General features: G+C 42.3%; 1 protein-coding gene across 5 annotated transcripts in view; it reads left to right on the top strand.

Moving 5' to 3' along the window:
• Positions 1-18,843, top strand: part of ERBB4 (erb-b2 receptor tyrosine kinase 4) — a 701,260-nt gene that overhangs the window by 580,290 nt on the left and 102,127 nt on the right. For 3 of the 5 annotated variants that reach the window (XM_075607205.1, XM_075607203.1, XM_075607207.1), the window contains 2 exons: positions 3,993-4,058; positions 17,881-18,013. In XM_075607205.1, the coding sequence (XP_075463320.1) occupies positions 3,993-4,058; positions 17,881-18,013 (199 nt within the window). Of the gene's footprint in view, positions 1-3,813; positions 3,859-3,992; positions 4,059-17,880; positions 18,014-18,843 lie in introns of all 5 variants that reach the window. The other 2 variants (XM_075607206.1, XM_075607204.1) reach the window with 1 other exon arrangement.

Below are 18,843 nucleotides of genomic sequence, written 5' to 3'. Positions count from 1 at the left end.
GAAAGCGATATATATATGTATATATATATATATATATATATATATATATACATGTAAATACAACTGTATGCTCATCTGCATGTCTTAGGCAGGTCTGCAACCATATATATATATATATACACACAGTGGTAAACAAATCACCGGAAAATCTACCTGCCACATAGCCCCGCCCCTAGTCCCACCCCCAGCCCCACCCCTAGTACCGCTCCCAGCCCCCAAAAATAAATAAATTGAATAAATTCCTAGTTTGAACAACATTCGTTTTTGACATAAGTTTATTTATTATATTACATTATACTACAATTAGTCCTTGTTACATAGGTGTGTGTATATATAAATGTTGGATCTGGGGAAAAAAAAGCCAGATATGAATGACTAGTTTCCTTAACCCCTTAACCAGTGTCTGGATGCCCCCGCTTCACAATATCTAAAGCAGCAATCCCGCCTGGGATCTTACCTGATCCGCAGTCCCTCAAAGTCCAGGTACCCTCATTCCCGCAATGTTATATGTTGGAGGGGAGGTGTTCCCTACCTGTGTTCTGGGTTAGGGGGGATTCCGATGTCTTCCGTATGAAGCTCGAGAGTTAGATCTGGAAGAAAGCAGTGTAGGTTATTTCGGTGTAGGTATAGGGCAGTTAAGATATATAGGGTAAATAAGATATCGAGATCCAGAGAGTGAGACAGAGAGAGTGTGAGAGATAGCGAGACAGAGAGTGTGAGAGAGAGAGAGCGAGACAGACAGAGAGTGCGTGAGAGAGAGACAGTGTGGGTGAGAGACAGACAGAGTGTGGGTGAGAGACAGACAGAGTGTGGGTGAGAGACAGACAGAGTGTGGGTGAGAGACAGACAGAGTGTGGGTGAGAGACAGAGTGTGGTGGAGAGACAGAGTGTGGTGGAGAGACAGAGTGTGGTGGTGAGGGTGAGAGAGGGAGAGTGACAGAGAGGGAGAGTGCGGATCACTGACTAACTGGGGGGTGGGGGGTGGGGGGTGACTGGGTGGGGTGACAGACTAGGTGACTGCGTGGGGGGTGGGGTGACTGACTGAGTGGGGGGTAGGGTGACTGACGGGGTGACTGACTGAGTGGGGGGTAGGGTGACTGACTGGGTGGGGGATGGGGTGACAGGGTGGGGTGTAGGGGACTTGATTGGGTGGGGAGGGTGACTGACTGGGTGATTGTTTAGTTGGGGTGACTGATTGGGTGGGGGGGGTGACTGACTGGGTGATTGGGTGGGGGGGTGACTGACTGGGTGATTGGGTGGGGGGGGTGACTGACTGTGTGAGTGGGTGGGGGGGGTACTTCTGGTGTCCTGCACACACACTCACACTCAATCTCTTTCTCTCCCATACACTCAATCTCTCTCTCATACACTCTCTCTCTCTCTCTCTCATACACTCTCTGTCACACACTCTCTCTCCCATACACACACTCTCTCTCTCTCCCATACACACACTCTCTCTCTCTCCCATACACACACTCTCTCTCTCTCCCATACACACACACACAGGACAGGGGGGAGGAGGAAGAGAGGAAAGGCCGGCGACCAAGCGGGCGGCTCCCCACCAGGATCCAGCCGCGACCACGCACCACCACTGCCCACAGATTTGGGGGGGTATTTTACCACTGTTTGAAATTCTGCTTTTTTTGTGTGCATGGTAATTGCTTCTTTTTTTTATGCGATGCCGGATCTGATTTATAAAGCGCTTAGGCCCAGATCCACAAAGCTCCGGTATTGACTTAACTAGGTGTTGACTCAAAGTTAACGCCTCATTAGGTGCTAAGGCTATCTTCAAATCTCACTAACGCAGTGTTAAGTGCTGTTTGCAGCCGTAACGGGCCTCTGAGTTACTATAGCGAATGTTAGTGTAAAAAAGGGTGTTCGCTGTATCAACGCCTATCCACAGAGCTCCGTTCTAGTTACCGATGTGTTATTTAGGTCATAGCTTAAAGTGGCGTTACTCACATCCAGACACTGAAATATATGAGAGGAAGGGAGAGACGGGGGTTGGGGAGAGAGAGAGAGGAGGGGGAGAAACAGAAGAGGGTGAGAGGGGGCAGAGAGGGAGGGAATGGGAGGAGAGAGACACATTTGCCCCTCATTGACTTGTGCAATTTAATTGCTTTGAGAGAGATATATCCCCTCATCCAACCTTGAAACAACACGTGGAGAGCCAGCGGTGCTCATTAAGCGCATGCCTGAGATACCTGGGAGATATTCTGATAGGAGTCATTACAATATACTTTGCATATCAGATCTGTCTTTCCCGCTGATATTTCAGTATCTGGATGGAGCTAACGCCACCTTTAGGTAAGACCGGCATAACATGTCATGTTAAGGTAACCCCAGGCAGTGCTAACTTCCCATGGCGTTAAGCCTATTCCAATGAGATCAATAACGATCGTTGTTTTATAATTAGCTTTGTGGATTGGCGCTGACCTCAGGGCGCATCCCGTCCGTTGCTGGTTTGATAACACGACGTTATGAGCCCTCACTTCGCGGAGCTCTGTGAATCGGTATTTTAGAGAGCAAAATCCAGTTGTGTGCCTATCCAAGACCGGAATACGTGGACCTCACCCGGCCATTGTTTGCGACTTGGTAGGTAGTCGGAAATTGCCATCCATTTGAATGCTTTTATTCCTACTGAAACACTCTGTTCCACATTACACTGTGCTGCCGTTGCCAATTCTAATGTCACACATGGGGTTTATACAGAAAGGGAAAAGAAAGTAATTGTGCATTGGCCATTTAGCTGCCATGTTAGTGGGAGGTAAGCGCTGATCTGCCGTTCTTTTTGTGGGCAGTAATTATAGGCTCAGTGTTTTATAAGCTAGGAAACCAGAGAGGGGCAGAAACATAAGGCCTTGGCATTGGGAGGTCTCCCACTGGCGCAGGTGAAGTCTGCCCTGGTATTGCTAATGCCCAGCCACCCTGCCCTGTTTCCTTGGTTTGCTTCCCTGGCAATCAATCGTTATTTCTGACACTGTTGACAGTGGCATTACAGTTAACCCCGTCATTGCCAGAAGGTACGAACATGCATCGCTATGATATTTTAAGCATTTTGGATGTGAGGGGAACCTCAATGAAAATACGTTTGCAAATGATGATTTTGTATTCTGCTTTGTTTTTATAACATTCTTTCTTTCAATCAACTTTTCTCTCTTTCTCTCCCTCTTTTACACGCATCTGTCTCTCCCTGTTATTCTTTACCACACTTTTTACTCAATTTCCTCTCTATCTCTCTGTCTGTCTCTATCTCTGTTTGTCTATATCTCTCTGTCTGTCTCTATTTCTTCTTTTCCCTGTCTCCCTCTATCTCTCTCTCCTTCTCCCTGTCTCCCTTTCTCTCTCTCCCCCCTCTCTCCTCTCTGTCTCCCTCTCTCTCCTCTCTGTCTCCCTCTCTCTCTCCTTTTCCCTGTCTCTCTCTCTTCTTCTTCCTCTCTCCCTCTCTCTTTCTCCCTCTCTCTCCTTCCTATCTCCCTCTCTATCTCTCTCCTCCCTGTCTCCCTCTCTCCTCCCTATCTCCCTCTCTCTCTCTCCTCCCTATCTCCCTCTCTCTCGCTCCTTCTCCCTATCTCTCTCTCTCTCCTTCTCCCTGTCTCTCTCTCTCCCCCCCTTCTTCCTTTCTCCCTCTTTCCCCATCATTATCTCTCCTACACCTTTTTTCTTCTTCTTTCTTGCCATTTCATTTTCGTTTCTCTCATCCTTTCTCTGCACGTTTCTTCTTCCCATTCCCCCTCTCCCTGTTTCTCCTCGCCCTTCCTTGTACTGCCCTTTATTTCCACCCTTCCATCTGTTCCACAATCTTTTCCACAGGTGTATTGGCTCAGGCATCCAGGACTGCATTGGGCTCATGGATAGGTATTTAAATGCGGCTCTGGGTTGGGCTGCCCTGCTGGTTCCCCTTTCCCGCGTGCTGTTAGTGAGCACGGTGGTGCATGTGCTGTATGTGCATGTCGGTGACCCCCCACGCTGTGTTCTGTGATTGCCTGCAGGTGTCACGGCCCTGCTTCTCATGACTGCATGTGGACCGCCCATCCCATCTCTCCTCAACATGCTAGGTAACATCTCATTTCATTCCTGCAGCTTTTTCTATTCTTCTAAACTCACTGCTCCTCAAAACAGCATATCTGGTTCATGCTTCAGCATTAGTCATTATGGAGTATGATATTTCATGGTAAATGGGTATTCTTTAAGCTACAGAATAGAGACCTAGAAAGCATTACTGCCACTTATTGCCCCTTAAAAGAGCAATTCGTGAGCTTGTTTTTAATTTGTGTTATTGTTAACATGGGTAGGAAGCAGGGGGTCTCCGGAGCGGACCCGCATTCGTGTCAGCTCCAGGGACCCCCTGCTTCCTGAGATATAGACAGCCAAGTGGGGTGTCGGTATCTCATCAAAGTCTAAAGCTCACACGGGCCCATAGGAAGCTGCACCTGATGACATCACGGCTTCCTATTGGTCCGCAGGGCGTGGGTGCGTTGAAACTCCACCATTACTTGAACCCTGGATGCGAGCGGAGCGGCTACCGGCACCCCCTACGGAGGTAAGTATCTCGGGAAGCAGGGGGTCCCCAGAGCTGAAATGAATAGGGTTCAGCTCCGAAGACCCCCTGCTTCAATCCTATGTTAAAACATTATAATAATTCAAACAAAACAATCGCCCGCTTAAATTACCTCTTTACCCTAATTTGAATCTTAATAACTGTGTTTTGTTTTTTTAATTAAAAAGAAGTAGATATACTGTACACGACCTATATATACTGCTGTATAATATCTTTTTGGAGTCAAAAGTGTATAAAAGGACAGCACCATTCTTATTTTCAGCTACGTATATGATGCAGTATGTTCATTGTCAAGAAACTGGAATCATAGGGATGTCTACTCAACATCTCTATACACAGCATCGTGTTTATATCATAGAGAGAACCCAGCACCATTCTACAGTACAGCATATCCATTGTTAATTGAGCAGAAATGATTTTTTGGGATACAGAGATGTGCTAACGAGCATGTTCCCTATTTGTGCACATACTGCAGCGCAAGAACTAGAACAGCAATGCCACGTGTTAACCAGGGTTGACATGCATACACGATTACATGTGTAATAGACATGTTTCAGGTGCCATAATAACCTAAAAAGATATATAACTGTTTCAACGGTACTGCCGTTATCCGGAAAAGATGCCCTGTAAATCGCGTTATTAACTGTTTACAAATTCCAGTCTAAACGTTTTATGTAGCGTGTATTGTGTTAAACCAGTAGAACAAATGATGTGGGGTGTTCCTTTTTTTGTAGTACAGTAATTGATAGATGGTATGTTTGTAGGACCACTCAGGTACAGTAAGTAGGTAATCAATAAATCACAGTGAATACTTAACATGCTTCAGAGAATGACATCCAAATGGATCTGCACTTTTGAGAAAGGGCCACATCGACAATAACTTATAAGTGGAATATTGGTTTGGAAGAATAAATGCACATTGTAACACTGAAGAGGCTAACTTTAATATAACACTGATAAGGGACTAATGATGTAACAGTGATCTCAAACTGGAAAGCAACTTACTCTGCATATAATAGTAATGCCTGAAGGCCTAGAGAGTGACCAATAGATCACATTAGCTAATAGTACAGGCATTTTCACTCGGAAGGAGTAAGACTTATGGGAAGGCTGTTTCAATAACTGTAAAACAATCTCCCTCACTGGAAAGTGATCCTGTTCACTGGAGGAAGTCTCACTCACTGGAAGTCAGCCTTACTGACTTGGAATGAGTCTCACTCACTGGAAGTCAGCCTTACTGACTTGGAATGAGTCTCACTCACTGGAAGTCAGTCTTACTCACTTGGAATGAGTCTCACTCACTGGAAATCAGTCTTACTCACTTGGAATGAGTCTCACTCACCAGGAGGCAGTCCTGTCTCATCATTTTTTTTTTTTAGCATCCATTGGTCTCAGACTTCATGGGAGTCTCACTTTTACTAATCAGAATATTTCGATATCAGTTACCTGAATCTCACTCATTTTAATCAGAATGGAACGTGGACACGAGACTGTGGACCAGATCTTAGCAAATCGAAGACAAGTTCACTGCATGTTGAATATGGGTGTTTGTGCTATGTTTCTAGTATATAACAGCCTTGAAGCAGATTCAAGACAGAAGTACCAATCACATACCCATTTGTTTAATAAATACCAGCACTAACTAAGGGCTGGAAACATAGGTTTATTTACTATTGTCCCATGTAATAATGTGTGACCAACATTTTCCTTTATTAATTTATTTTGCGCTGACGTTGAGTTATTTAAGCAGTTTGTCCTGTATGGGTCTCTTTCCTTGTATCTCAGTTCATTTTTCCTTTAAAGAGTTACCCCGGGCTCCAAAGAACATGAGATACCGTAAGAAAACCAGGACTACCTGGGTTAAGATTAGTCGCTCTCCATGTGAACTTGGGCAGGAGTTGCTGCCTCACATTCTTATTAGGGAAGGGAGCTGTAATTAAGCTTTCCATGCAAACTGATGCATGCACATTGAATTAGACTTCATTTCACAGACCTCATTTAGCTCGCAGAACTTTAATTAACGGAAAGCCCTCCGCACCCCTACTGAGAGCTGTATATATAAAGTGCGGCGTAAACATCAACTCAACTGATGGATCCCCTTAGACTAATGCTCCAGTTAAATGTGTCTGTTGTTTCCTTTATCACACTTTGAACCCACTTAGTGTTTAACCATATCACCGTTGAAGAGCCATAATGAATATACTGTACAGTACTGTCTGCTTGGGTCTTCTTTCATTAGGCAAATTATTTGTTCCCCGTAGACTTCTATGGGATCTCCCTCCACAAGAAACAATTTGTCTTCTCAGTAGACTTTCACAGGAGTCGCTCTATTTTTATATTTTATTTGTATAACGCCAACATATGCCGCAGTGCAGTACAACCTGGAAGAAAATAACAATGTATGACAAAAAAAAAAGTGCATACAGGTTAAGACAAACTGAGACAAAGGACAAAAGTCCAAGCTCGGAGGAGCTGGAATGGTCTGTCCTTATAGACTTTGAGAGATCCCACTCTACAAGAAATGATTTGTCTCCTTAGACTTTCATGGGATCCCCCTTTACAGAAAATGATTCATGTTGTTAGATTTTCATGGGATTCCTCTCTCCAGAAATTATTTGTCCTCATAGACTATAATGGGATGTTCTCTACAAGACATAAATACCCAGGAGTATCTGCTGACAGGCACCAATTTTGTGCTAAAATTGACGCTTCTTGCTTTCCGACAGCTGATATAAAGCTTCTTGTAACTTAGCATTGGACCTCCGCAAGCAAATGTGACTGGATCAGTTGGATTCTGTGTTAACTACTTATACTGTACATTCCCCGCGCCTGTTCCTTCCCAGTCACTTTTACATTGCCATGGCTTTGAACGATGGACAGGTTAACACCTTCTTGCGTCCCCATCCGCAAACACAGAAACCTCAGCCGTATGAATTCGCAGACTCACAGCTGCAGCAAGTAGAAGGTTAATACCTGCTAATTTGTGACTAATTGCAGCACACATTTGCCACCTGTTCAAGGGAGATAAATGGATTTTGTGCCTTTTCAACAAATTGTTGTTCTAAATTTACACTGTGGCAATTATCAGAAATTACAGCATTAAGAGGAATTTCAACAGTGGCTGAAGCTTCCAGCCTCAGCAAATCACCCCATCATGTTAAATGACTTCTCTTTGATGAGATTGTTGCTAAGATGGAAAACATTATCCAAATTACCAACCCAGTGTAGTTTTCTGTTTTGTATGTTTGTTTGTTTTTTTTGTTGTTGTTGCTGCCTGTGAACTGTTCACCTTTACACTCCGTGACCCCCGGGGGTCTGTGTCTCAAGTACACGGAGTCGAATTGATGCTGCAAACATGCCTTTTCAGCTTTTAGCATCTGTCAATGTTAGGCTGGTTATATAGTCAATGATAATTGGCTGTGTTAGCCAGACGTTTGTATACTTGGAACGCGCGCGCGCACGGCTGTGAGCAGGGCGCGGCAGACCAGAGAAAATACAAGAAAATTGTATTTTTGTGACGCTATGAACCAATCACAGCGCAGCCTAACGCTGTAGCGTCATAGCCACGCCCCCTAGCATCGCGAGTCACAACTTGCCCTATGCAAACTATACGCCCGCGCAATGCCCGGCGCGTGCCCGCACACGCACCAGCGCCTCCTATATAACAAGCCTTAGTGTGTCACGTTTACACCAAATGTGCTTTTCAGCATTGGCTTGTGATTACGGGAGACTTAATACAGTAAAGAAGAGTTACATGATGCACGGCTTATAATAGGATACCCTCCCAGCTTGTTCTTATAAATTGCAATCTACACATGGTATTTGCCGCAGCATTTTCACACATTATCAATGGATTTCTGAAAACGGCCAAACTTGGCAAAACTCGCCAAAAAGCCAGCACGTCTGAGCGCGATGCAATTGCTGAGGTAGGCTGTGCAGCTTGACGATACTTCATTTTATTTTTGCAAATGTTCCAAATTTTGACAGTTTTCTGAATCGAAGGGAGTTTTGCACCTGCCACTAGTAAATTGTGTTTGGTGAATATGATTCACTGCACATTTCTCTGCTACTGCTGCTAGTCATTTCTCTTTTACCTCCCTTAACCCCTTCATTGTGTGGCCAGCTAGTTGCTGGCCCATCTGGCAGTGAAGTGATTTATAAACTCTAAATCAGTGGTTCCCAACACCAGTCCTCAAGAACCCCCAGCAGGTCGCTGCATGACCACAGGTGGCATATCCTTACAACCTCTCCTGATGGAGGTTCTTGAGGACTAGAGTTGGGAACCACTGCTTTAAACCACTGATGAGAAACAGGTGGCTTGCAGAGGCTTTACCTGTGACCCCCCAACAGCTTCTTTCTCCCCCGGGGCCATGCAGACATGTCCCGGGTTGAACAAGATCATCAAGGTCCTGGGGGAACCTTTGGTGGGTGCCGCCAGAGGATGAGCCCCAGCAGCCTATTCTCCCTCCCAGTGCAGAGGGAGTGGGGAGGCCAGAGCTTTTCTATGTAAGCTTTTTTATGACCGCACATTCATGAATAGTGTCCCGCTTCTGTCCTGCGCTCAACATTCGTTTTGATGGTAAGAAGTGGAGCATGACGGTTTTATTGAGCGTTCCATGACTAAGGAGCTGACCGGGATGGAGCCTCTACATGTGACCGCAACGTCCCTGCTCCCTGTGCACTTGGAATAGAGAGGTACAGCTTCCCATGTTACCCTCTCACCCCAATATCACCTATTACCTCCCCTATGGTATCCAGTACCCCCATGTCATTATTCCCCCCCCCCCCCCTTGGTACTCTCCTTACCCCATACCAACCCTCCTCCCATGTCACTCTGTTTCCCTCACATCTCCCACTCACCCACCATGTGTTCTACCCCCATTGTGAATTTTGAGGGTAATGCATGGTCCTTTTGAGAGCTCATTGGCCTCACATGAAGCCCACCACTGCCTTAAACTATCTCCTATGCTTGTGGGCTTCTTACAAGCTCAAGTATCTGAACAGATGCCCATTTACATTTACTTTTCTTTAACAAACGGAATGTAGACATCATTTCTTTTAAATAAAGGCTGCATGTCTTGTCTCGTCCATGCTATTTTTTTTCTTTCTGGTTTGGGTTTGATAAGCTGTTTGACCAGATGCTAAATATCATGAAACACGTTAGAAACATGGGGGCTCTATGTATCAGGAAAGTGGTCTGCGCTGACGCAGCTGTGTCAAGAACAATGTGTATTTCTCCTGTTGTAGAATTTGGTGCATGCTGCGCTAGTATTCTGCACTAAAAAAACAAGACTTACGCCACCTTCAACATGTCCGAGAAAACCAACACAGAAAGCCCGCTAAGAAAAGTAACACAAGACATACATTCCTTAATACATAGATCTGCGCCAATATGCAAATTTAACCCGTCCTAATGTCTCCCACTTGCCCCATCAATCCCTTCTTTCGTCGCAGACAGCCGCAGGTGTTCCCTAATATAGCGCAAATAATATTAATCAGATTTCTCGCTGAATCAACATCCTTCACATGTATACTTATTTGGTATATCCCTGTATATCTTTCTTTTCTAAAAAGATGTCCAACTTTTTTTTTTGTTGTAAGATATCTATTGTATCTGCCATCACAGTCTCCATGAATTCCACATTGTAACTGCCCTTACTGTAAAGAACCCTTTCCTTTGTTGCTGGTGAAATCTCCTTTCCTCCAACGTGGAAATGAATAGTTATTTTGAAAGCTCCTTGTAGTGACCCCTAATATATTTGTATATAGTTATCATATCCCCTCTTACATCCCATCCCAGATACTGACGCTCTTGGGTTTGCTAATTTTATATATATATATATATATATATATATATAATCAAAAAATAAATAGATGATACCGTTCTGTGGCTAACGAAATGCTTTTATTTGTGCGAGCTTTCGAGATACACTGATCTCTTCTTCCGGCGATGTTACAATGAATGAAGCAAGGGTACCATTCATTGTAACATCGGCGGAAGAAGAGATCAGTGTATCTCGAAAGCTCGCACAAATAAAAGCATTTCGTTAGCCACAGAACGGTATCATCTATTTATTTTTTGATTATTGAAGCTCGGCTAACACGGTACTGATACCTCTACATATATATATATATATATATATATATATATATATATATATATAGTTATTGAAAACGACAATAGTAGTATAGATGTACTCATTATATGATTAGCACCCACCCTCTTTTTTTATGAGGATATATTTTTTACCCTGAGCACTGTGTATATATATATATATTGGCCCATTTGCTGGCATTTATTAGTACCTGTCCTCCTACAGTGATGGGAGCAGTTGCTACAAGTAGTCTGTACCTATCTACCATTATCTGCTTGACAATTTAGTCAATATCATTATTTATGATTCATCAGAGTGCAGGAAATAGGGATCTTTTGGGTGATTCTTTCATCACTCTTCTTGTTTGGAGTCATGTTATATGTCTTCCCTATATGCACCAGTTTTACACAATTATTCAATTTAATGAGGTGAGCGGTGTAATCAAATTGATATGCTAGTATCTAATTTAACTAGCTTCTCCTCATCAGATATTCCATCCACTTTATTCATTTGGTGGCTCCTCTGCACTTTTTCTAGTTCCATAATGTATTTTTTATGGAGTGGTGCCCAACACTGGACTCCATATTCAAGGTGTGATCTTATTAATGCTTTATACAGAGGGACAATCACGCTTACTTCCCTTCCATCCATACTTCATTTAATGCAAATAAGATCTGGTTTGCCTTTGTAGCTACTGACATTGGGCACTATTGCTAAACCTGCTCTCTACAAGCACTCCTAAATCCTTCTCCATCAAAGATCGACATAATTTTGCCCCATTTCATTTGCCAGTAGCCTGTTTATTCTTGTTTCCCAAATGCTTAACCTTTCCATTTATCTGTATTTAACCTCATCTGCCATTCACTTGCCAAAGTCCCCACTCTATTCAAGTCCTTCTGGAGAGAAATTACATCCTGCTGCCATTTTACTACCTTACACAATTTAGTGTCATCAGCAAAGATGGAGATTTTGCTCTCTTTGCCAACCTCAAACTCATTAGTAAACAAGTTAAAAAGCAGGGGTCCCAGTATTGAACCTTGAGGTACCCCACTATCAACTTAGCCCAACCTGAAAAGGTTTAACTTATGACAACACTCTGTTGTCTATCCTTCAACCAGTTTTCAATCCAGGTGCTAATATCTTTATATTGACGAAACCGAGAGAGTGAAACGCATAGAGTCTGTGGCTGGCATTGCAGTGATCCCGTGAGACAGAATCCTTCTCTCCTCCACTCGCTCGTCCGACTACCGGAATTTGCGGAACTGGAAGCACTCGAGACTGACTTTGAGAGATGCCAGAGCAGAGCGGCAGCGGTGAGATCGCTGTAAGCCTACATCTGTTCCACTGTGTTTTCATACATGCGTTTTTAACTTGGATACTATGTGTGTGTACATCCATATGTGCCTTACTTTCAAGATAAAATTATTTTTGTATGTTGCGCACTACAGTATGTCCTCTTTTCTACGGAGATTGCCTTAAACATACATCATACTGAAGATTTAGCCATTCGGGGACACCCTATTTTTGGGCTGATCTGAGATTCCAGTAACCCCTTCATGGAATTTGCCACTGTTTTGGAAGTTTCTCTCTTTTGTTCAGAGAATGTGACTGCCCCTTGTCAGATTGCCATTGTTGGTTCTCACTGAATTGAGAATATTTTGCACCATATTGTATTCTTTTTATTCTTTGGCGATATCTGCACTTCCGAAGTTCGTCTACCAAGGAGAATTTTGAAACATTCCCTATAGGGTTCAGAGCTGCGTTTTTCACACATTGAATCAAGTTTGCCACTATTCCCTATTTTCACGTGTAGCACATTCAGCACATATATTTTTGTTCCATCATCATTCACTTGATTTATCACCTTATTTCCTGTGATCACCTTTTACTGCACGAATTTGGTTTCTATATGGTCAAATTGTTTGCCCTTTTTATATTCACGCACTATAGGAGTGCCCTTTATCCAGACCAATTTCCTTTATTTTGTACACTAACCTCCTGTGTGACATCTTATCAAAAGCCTTTGCAAAATCTAAGAAGATCAGATCAACTCCATTACCCTTGTCTAAAGTCCTACTTACCTCCTCAAACAGACCAATAAGGCTAGTTTGACATTACCCGGCCTTCATAAATCCATGCTGACTATTACTAATTATTTTGTTATCTGTTTGGTATTCCTGAGTATTATCCCGTACTAAACCTTCAAGTAGCTTCCCCACTATTGAAGTCAGGATTACAGGTCTGTAATTCCCCGGTTGTGATCTAGCTCCCTTTTTAAATATAGGCACCACATCTGCTTTACTCCAATCTTGTGATACTGAGCCTGTGGGAATTGAGTCTATGAATATTAAATATAATGGTTTCGCTATTACTGAACTTGGCTCCTTAAGCATCCTTGGATGTATGCCATCAGGGTCAGGTGCCTTATTTACTTTAATTTCATAAAGCTACCTATGCACTTCTTCCTCAGTTAACCAATTGTTCATTAATATGGAGCTTGTGGTTTCCGCCTGTTGCAATATTTTTGGCAATTGACACCTTCATGGTAAATACAGAGGCAACTCATTTATTTAATACATCCGCCTTTTCCTCATCTCCAATAATCTGCCTGTCAATCTCACTCTGAAAGGTTCCTATATTCTCTTTTCTAATCTTTTTGTCAATAAGGCACTTGAAGAACATTTTAGGGTTGATCTTACTTTCTATTGCAATCCTTTTTTTGTTTACAATTGTTTCTAATCTAAGTGCCTTTTGCAACTTGTGTTACATTCCTTATAATTCTGATACGATGCCTCCGTCCCTTCTGACTTTAAAAATCTAAATGACTGCCTCTTCCTTTCAATTTCCTCACCATTTCCTCCCCTACCTGTTTATTTAGCCACATTAGTTTAGATTTAGGTAATATGAAATATTATAAAATTTAGCTAATATGGGCACTGGATTGGCGGAGTATGTCAGATCACAAGGAGCTCTTATGTAAATGTACTCCTATAATAATGTCCATAGGTTCTAAGTCCATAGGTTCTAAGTCCATAGGTGGTGGGCGCTTCTTCAAGAGTTTTTCCCCAAATTCTTAAGTGGGTAAGAACTAAAGGGGATTAGAAGAGCACAGGACATCACCACAAATATGGTGCAGATCAATTTATTCATGCAATTAAAGCAATGTAAATGAGTAGTCTCACTCACAAATAAAGTCCTTCCACTCAAGCACAAGGATGTGGCGTATCAGTGGAGCAGCACTCCTTTAACCGGCAATCCCCTTTGTGCTGCGGTCTCACCCTCTCTGCATCTGCGGTGGATGCCGCTATGAGCCGTCGCGCGTCAGGTGATGACATTGAGTTGTCAAGGTAATTCCTCAGCGTCTCTGTGGAGCTCCTGCGGAACTTTGCCTTCTCCTTAGGCCACACCCTACTCGTTTCGCAGAGCAACTGTTCGTTTCCTCAGGGGCATAACTGTATGTTATAAACTATTGGTTTAGACTTGTTTCTTTTATATTTATTACCCAAGTGTATACACGGATAAGTGTACTTCTAACAATGTTCTAAAAACACATTTTTTCCTACAATTTTTTTTAATCCTTGTAGATTCTCTCAGTTTATTAAAATCTGCCTTTCTAAAATTTTAAGTCTTTGTTGAAGGTGTATAATGTGGTAATAAATGAGACCGTGTTATGATCACTGTTTCCCAAATGTTCCCTTGAATATTTGTTATTACTTCTACATTGTTTGATATTACCAAATCCACCATTCCCCTCTCATGGTTGGTTCCTCAATAATTTGAGGGTCATTTAATTGTATTTTAGTACCCCCAAAAAAAACTGTTTCCTCTTGTTGTAATGTTGATCTCATTGCTCCAGTCTATGTCTGGATAATTAAAATCACCCATTATGCAAACATGACCTATGTTTTCTGCCTTCTCCATTTGCAAAAGTATTTTGGCTTCCTCAATATCACAGATATTTGGTGGTTTATAGCGTATCCCTACAAACATTTTATTTGCACTTTTACCTCCACTGCTACTTTCTATCCACAAAGCCTCTACATTTTCATCAATCCCTTCATACACATCTTCAATCCAGTTTAACATATAAACATACTCCACCACCTCTTTTATTTGCTTGATCCCTCCAAAAAAGGAAATAACCCTCTAAATAAACTGCCCAGTCATGAGTGTCATCCCACCATGTTTCAGTAATGCCTATAATATCATATTGCTCCATTCTAGCTATTAATTCAAGCTCCCCCATTTTATCGGTCGGCTTCTTACATTGACGATCTTACACGTAAGGTTTTTACTGTACATTCTGTACTATAGTTAACTAATCTGCTCCTGCCTTTCTATTCCATGTGGATGTAGTCTTTAGAAGTGTCCTAGTATTACCTGTATTTAATATGGGTGCATCCCTGCTTGCCACACTCCCACTTCAACCCACTCCACCTCCATGACCCATAGCTATTTCCCCATTCCTCTCTATTTTGTCTAGTCAATTCTATCTCTCTCTCATCTTACTGTGTGCTCATTTGCATGTCTTAGACAGGTCTGCAACCCCGCCTTGCACCATTATCACCCAGCATAGAGTGCTTCCACTGCAGCAAGGGATTCTGTGAAATGACATGCAAATGAGCACACAGTGCCACCTTTTGCTGCAAAATCATATGACATGGTCCCCTATAAGCTTCTGCTTGCTGCATTGCACAGCTTTTCAGCACAGCCTGGGTTAAGATGCATAGCCAGTAAACCTATCCACAGACAGTCGTTTCAACCTTTAGGGTCTCATCGGTGTGAGGCTGGTTATACTGGCTGTGCAATATGAAGCTTTGGGTAGGTTCCACCACACATTAGTTAAGTTATGGTGGGTAAAAAAAGTGACAATTTTTTTTTAAAAATATACTGTGTGTGTGTGTATATATATATATATATATACAGTGGTTGACAAATCACCAAAAAATCTACTCGCCACACAAAAAAAATCTACTCGCCACCTAGTACCAAACGTGTGCTGCTTGGGCCAATATTTACTCGCCCGGGGGTTAAATCCACTCGCCCGGGGCGAGCAAATGTATAGGTTTGTCGAACACTGTATATATATATATATATATATATATATATATACTACATATAATAGTTTGGCTAGTACCAAACTTGGCTCCTTAAGCATCCTTGGATGTATGCCACCAGGGCCAGGTGCCTTATTTACTTGAATTTTATAAAGTTGCTTATGAACTTCTTCCTCAGTTAACCAATTGTTCATTAATATAGAGCTTGTGGCTTCATCCTGTTGCAATATATAAATATATATATTAGCGCAGGTTTGCGACAAAATAACGGCTTTACACCAACGTTCATCATTTGATACCTAGAGCCCATAGTTGTCATGATGACATGGCTGAGTGCTTTCAATGTATTGCAGCTTTGATATATGTTGCAAAAATGCATTACGTCTTTAAGCCCTCAGGATAATTTTTTTTCACCCCGACAGTCCTTCCCACCTACCCTGATAAAGATCTCATAGAAAATGACATTATTTCCAGATACAGCGGGCTCTCTACTTTTTAAAATATTTTTTTTACCCGAGTGGAAAATCAGAATGGCCAATTTCATTCTGTATTTGTTCAGCCGCAGAGAGGTAGGGAGAGGAACAATATTGTGTGTGTTCTTTCAATTCAGAAGCACAGCTCCCATGCTGATAGAGTATTAGCCTTATCAGAACACGGATTCTCCACCTTGTTTCATTGTATCCCGGATGAATTAGCACCCTATTCTTACCAAGTTAATGCCACAGCCAATAATAAGATAAGATGGCATCATTGAGTTTTCCAGGCTTTGAAATCATGGTAAGCCAAGCTTTCCTTGTATAGCTCAACTAATGCACAGGGGGAGGCCGGCTGCAGCCGTCTTTGTAATCAGAGCATCGCTTCATTAAAGAGATAATTGGCTGTCTATTTCTATGCACAGAACGGCGCCTGTGTATTAGCTGTATTGTAGCACAGAGTGTTCATGGTACTGCTTTATCGGGGATGAAATTGCTGATGTCTGCCACTTCTGCTCTCTTCGCGCAAGAGATTTGATTATTCTTGAACAGAAGAGACCGGGGCATCTTTCACTGCCCCGTCCTGTCTCAGCTGCATGTTGTATTTGCAATAAACTAAAAGAGCTTGGGCATGCAACACCGTCAAATGACACTCCAAGTTATAACAGCTGTCTGCCGATGAATGAGACTGTTTAAGTGAATTACATTGTATTCCTCGGAGCAAAGCTACCAGCCAATGATTAGGGCTCACTGAAAAGAGGAGTCTGATTGCCTTCCTATAAGTGGTATGCAACCCAAGAGACTGCATGCCAGAGACTGTTACTGGCTTCATGAGAATGAGACTCACTAACTCATCTTAAAATAAATGAGGCTACCTTCTTATGAGTCAAACTAAATAAATTAGACTTTCAATGAGTGGGACTTACTGGCCATTAATCAAATGCCTTTCCTGTATGTATGTATATCTTTATATAGCGCATCACAGCGGTAATACACGTGACATTAATATAACACATAGTGGGAATAAGCTCTTCAGACATAAAAGTAACAATAGGAAAGGGAATCCCTGCCCCCAGGAGCTTACAATCGAAGTGATTACATTCTAATCTTTACTGAGTCGGACTCACTGCAAATGATTTATACTGCCTTCTAATGAGTGCGTGAGACTCACTGCATATGATAGACTGCCTTCCAATGAGTGAGAGCTTCTTCAAATGAGTGAGGCTACCTTCTAATGAGTAAGACTCCATCCAAAAGAATGACTGTCTTCAGGTAAGTGGGACTTTCTTCAAATAAACCACCATTCAGTGAGTTACACTCACTCCAAATGAATGAGACTGCCTTCCAATAAGTGAGATTTACTACAGACAGATCAATTGGCCTTTCAATAAGTTGGAATATATGACATTGCTTTGCAATTAAAATACTTTTTTTGAGATAGAATTATTCCTACTTTGAACAGTGGAAGTCTGAGAGACGCAATGCAAGAAGTAAGTAAGACTACCTTGCAATGAGGGCCACTGATTTCTAATGAGTGTCACTTCACAGGTTTGAGGGTCACTCTTCCATTCCCCTTACATTCATTGCTCATATCCACCACCTGTCCTTTGCTTCCTGTAGTTCTCTAGCTCTCTGTGTTTGTGCTGTGTTTGCTGCTTGTTCTGTGTATTAATACCTTTGACTGTGCCCGATAGGACACCCCTCATTGCGGCCGGTGTGATTGGAGGACTCTTCATCATCGTCATCATGGGCCTGACCTTCGCAGTGTACGTCCGACGTAAAAGCATCAAGAAAAAGAGAGCCCTGCGCAGATTCCTTGAGACCGAGGTGAGACCCCCAGGGCCATTGTACAGACAGTGAAAGGGATCCAAGGATCAAGGATGATGTGGGGATTATTAAATTCGTCTTCAAGGTTTGTTGGCTCAATTCCAATCTCAACCAATTACATTCCGTGAGATTTGGGTCAGCTCCAGCACGTGCTAGAGGTGAATTCCTGAGATTGTGCAGCCCAAACTGACTGATCAGGGCATTGTTTGTAAAATTACGTTTTTTGGCCTTTCCGAGACATGTTAAAATAAAAAATAAAAAACAGCTCTGTCTATATTTCTTTATTTTATACTGTACACCAATGTCTTTACGAAACAATTTTTATATAAAAGGTGTCGGTCACAAATATTTCAGCCATTAATTAATTTTGGTCCTACAGTACATGGGACTAATGCTTTCCTGAAGCAGGAGACTGACCACAGCCCCCATATCTGAATAGGTTGGTGATACTAACCGTGTAATAGACACGCTGAAATATGGTAGTGTTATCACATTCCTTAGATCTGGAGGAGCCCTTAATTACCTCCCGTATCCTGCCGGGAGACAGGCTATTTGTCATCAACATGTCATTTCTTTTTTCATTTATTTTAAAGGATACATTGTATTGTTTTAGATCTTTTTGTTGTTGTTGCAGGATGATAAATATTCAAGCATCTTAAAGCAGCAAGCCCTGCTATCTAATTCTTTTTTTTTTTTTGAGAACCAAAAGTTAAATTTTTATAATGATTTGCCATTTGAACAGTGATACAATTGTCAGATGCAAGCTCACCTTATGTGTAAAAGTTATTATACTTCGAGACTTTCTTTTTGCTCTCGGTGCTGATTTCATT

Source organism: Ascaphus truei, chromosome 7, assembly GCF_040206685.1.
Source record: "Ascaphus truei isolate aAscTru1 chromosome 7, aAscTru1.hap1, whole genome shotgun sequence".
Classification (NCBI taxonomy): Eukaryota; Metazoa; Chordata; class Amphibia; order Anura; family Ascaphidae; genus Ascaphus; species Ascaphus truei.
The sequence above is the reverse complement of the archived record's forward strand: the minus strand, read 5'-3'. Positions and strand labels throughout refer to the sequence as shown.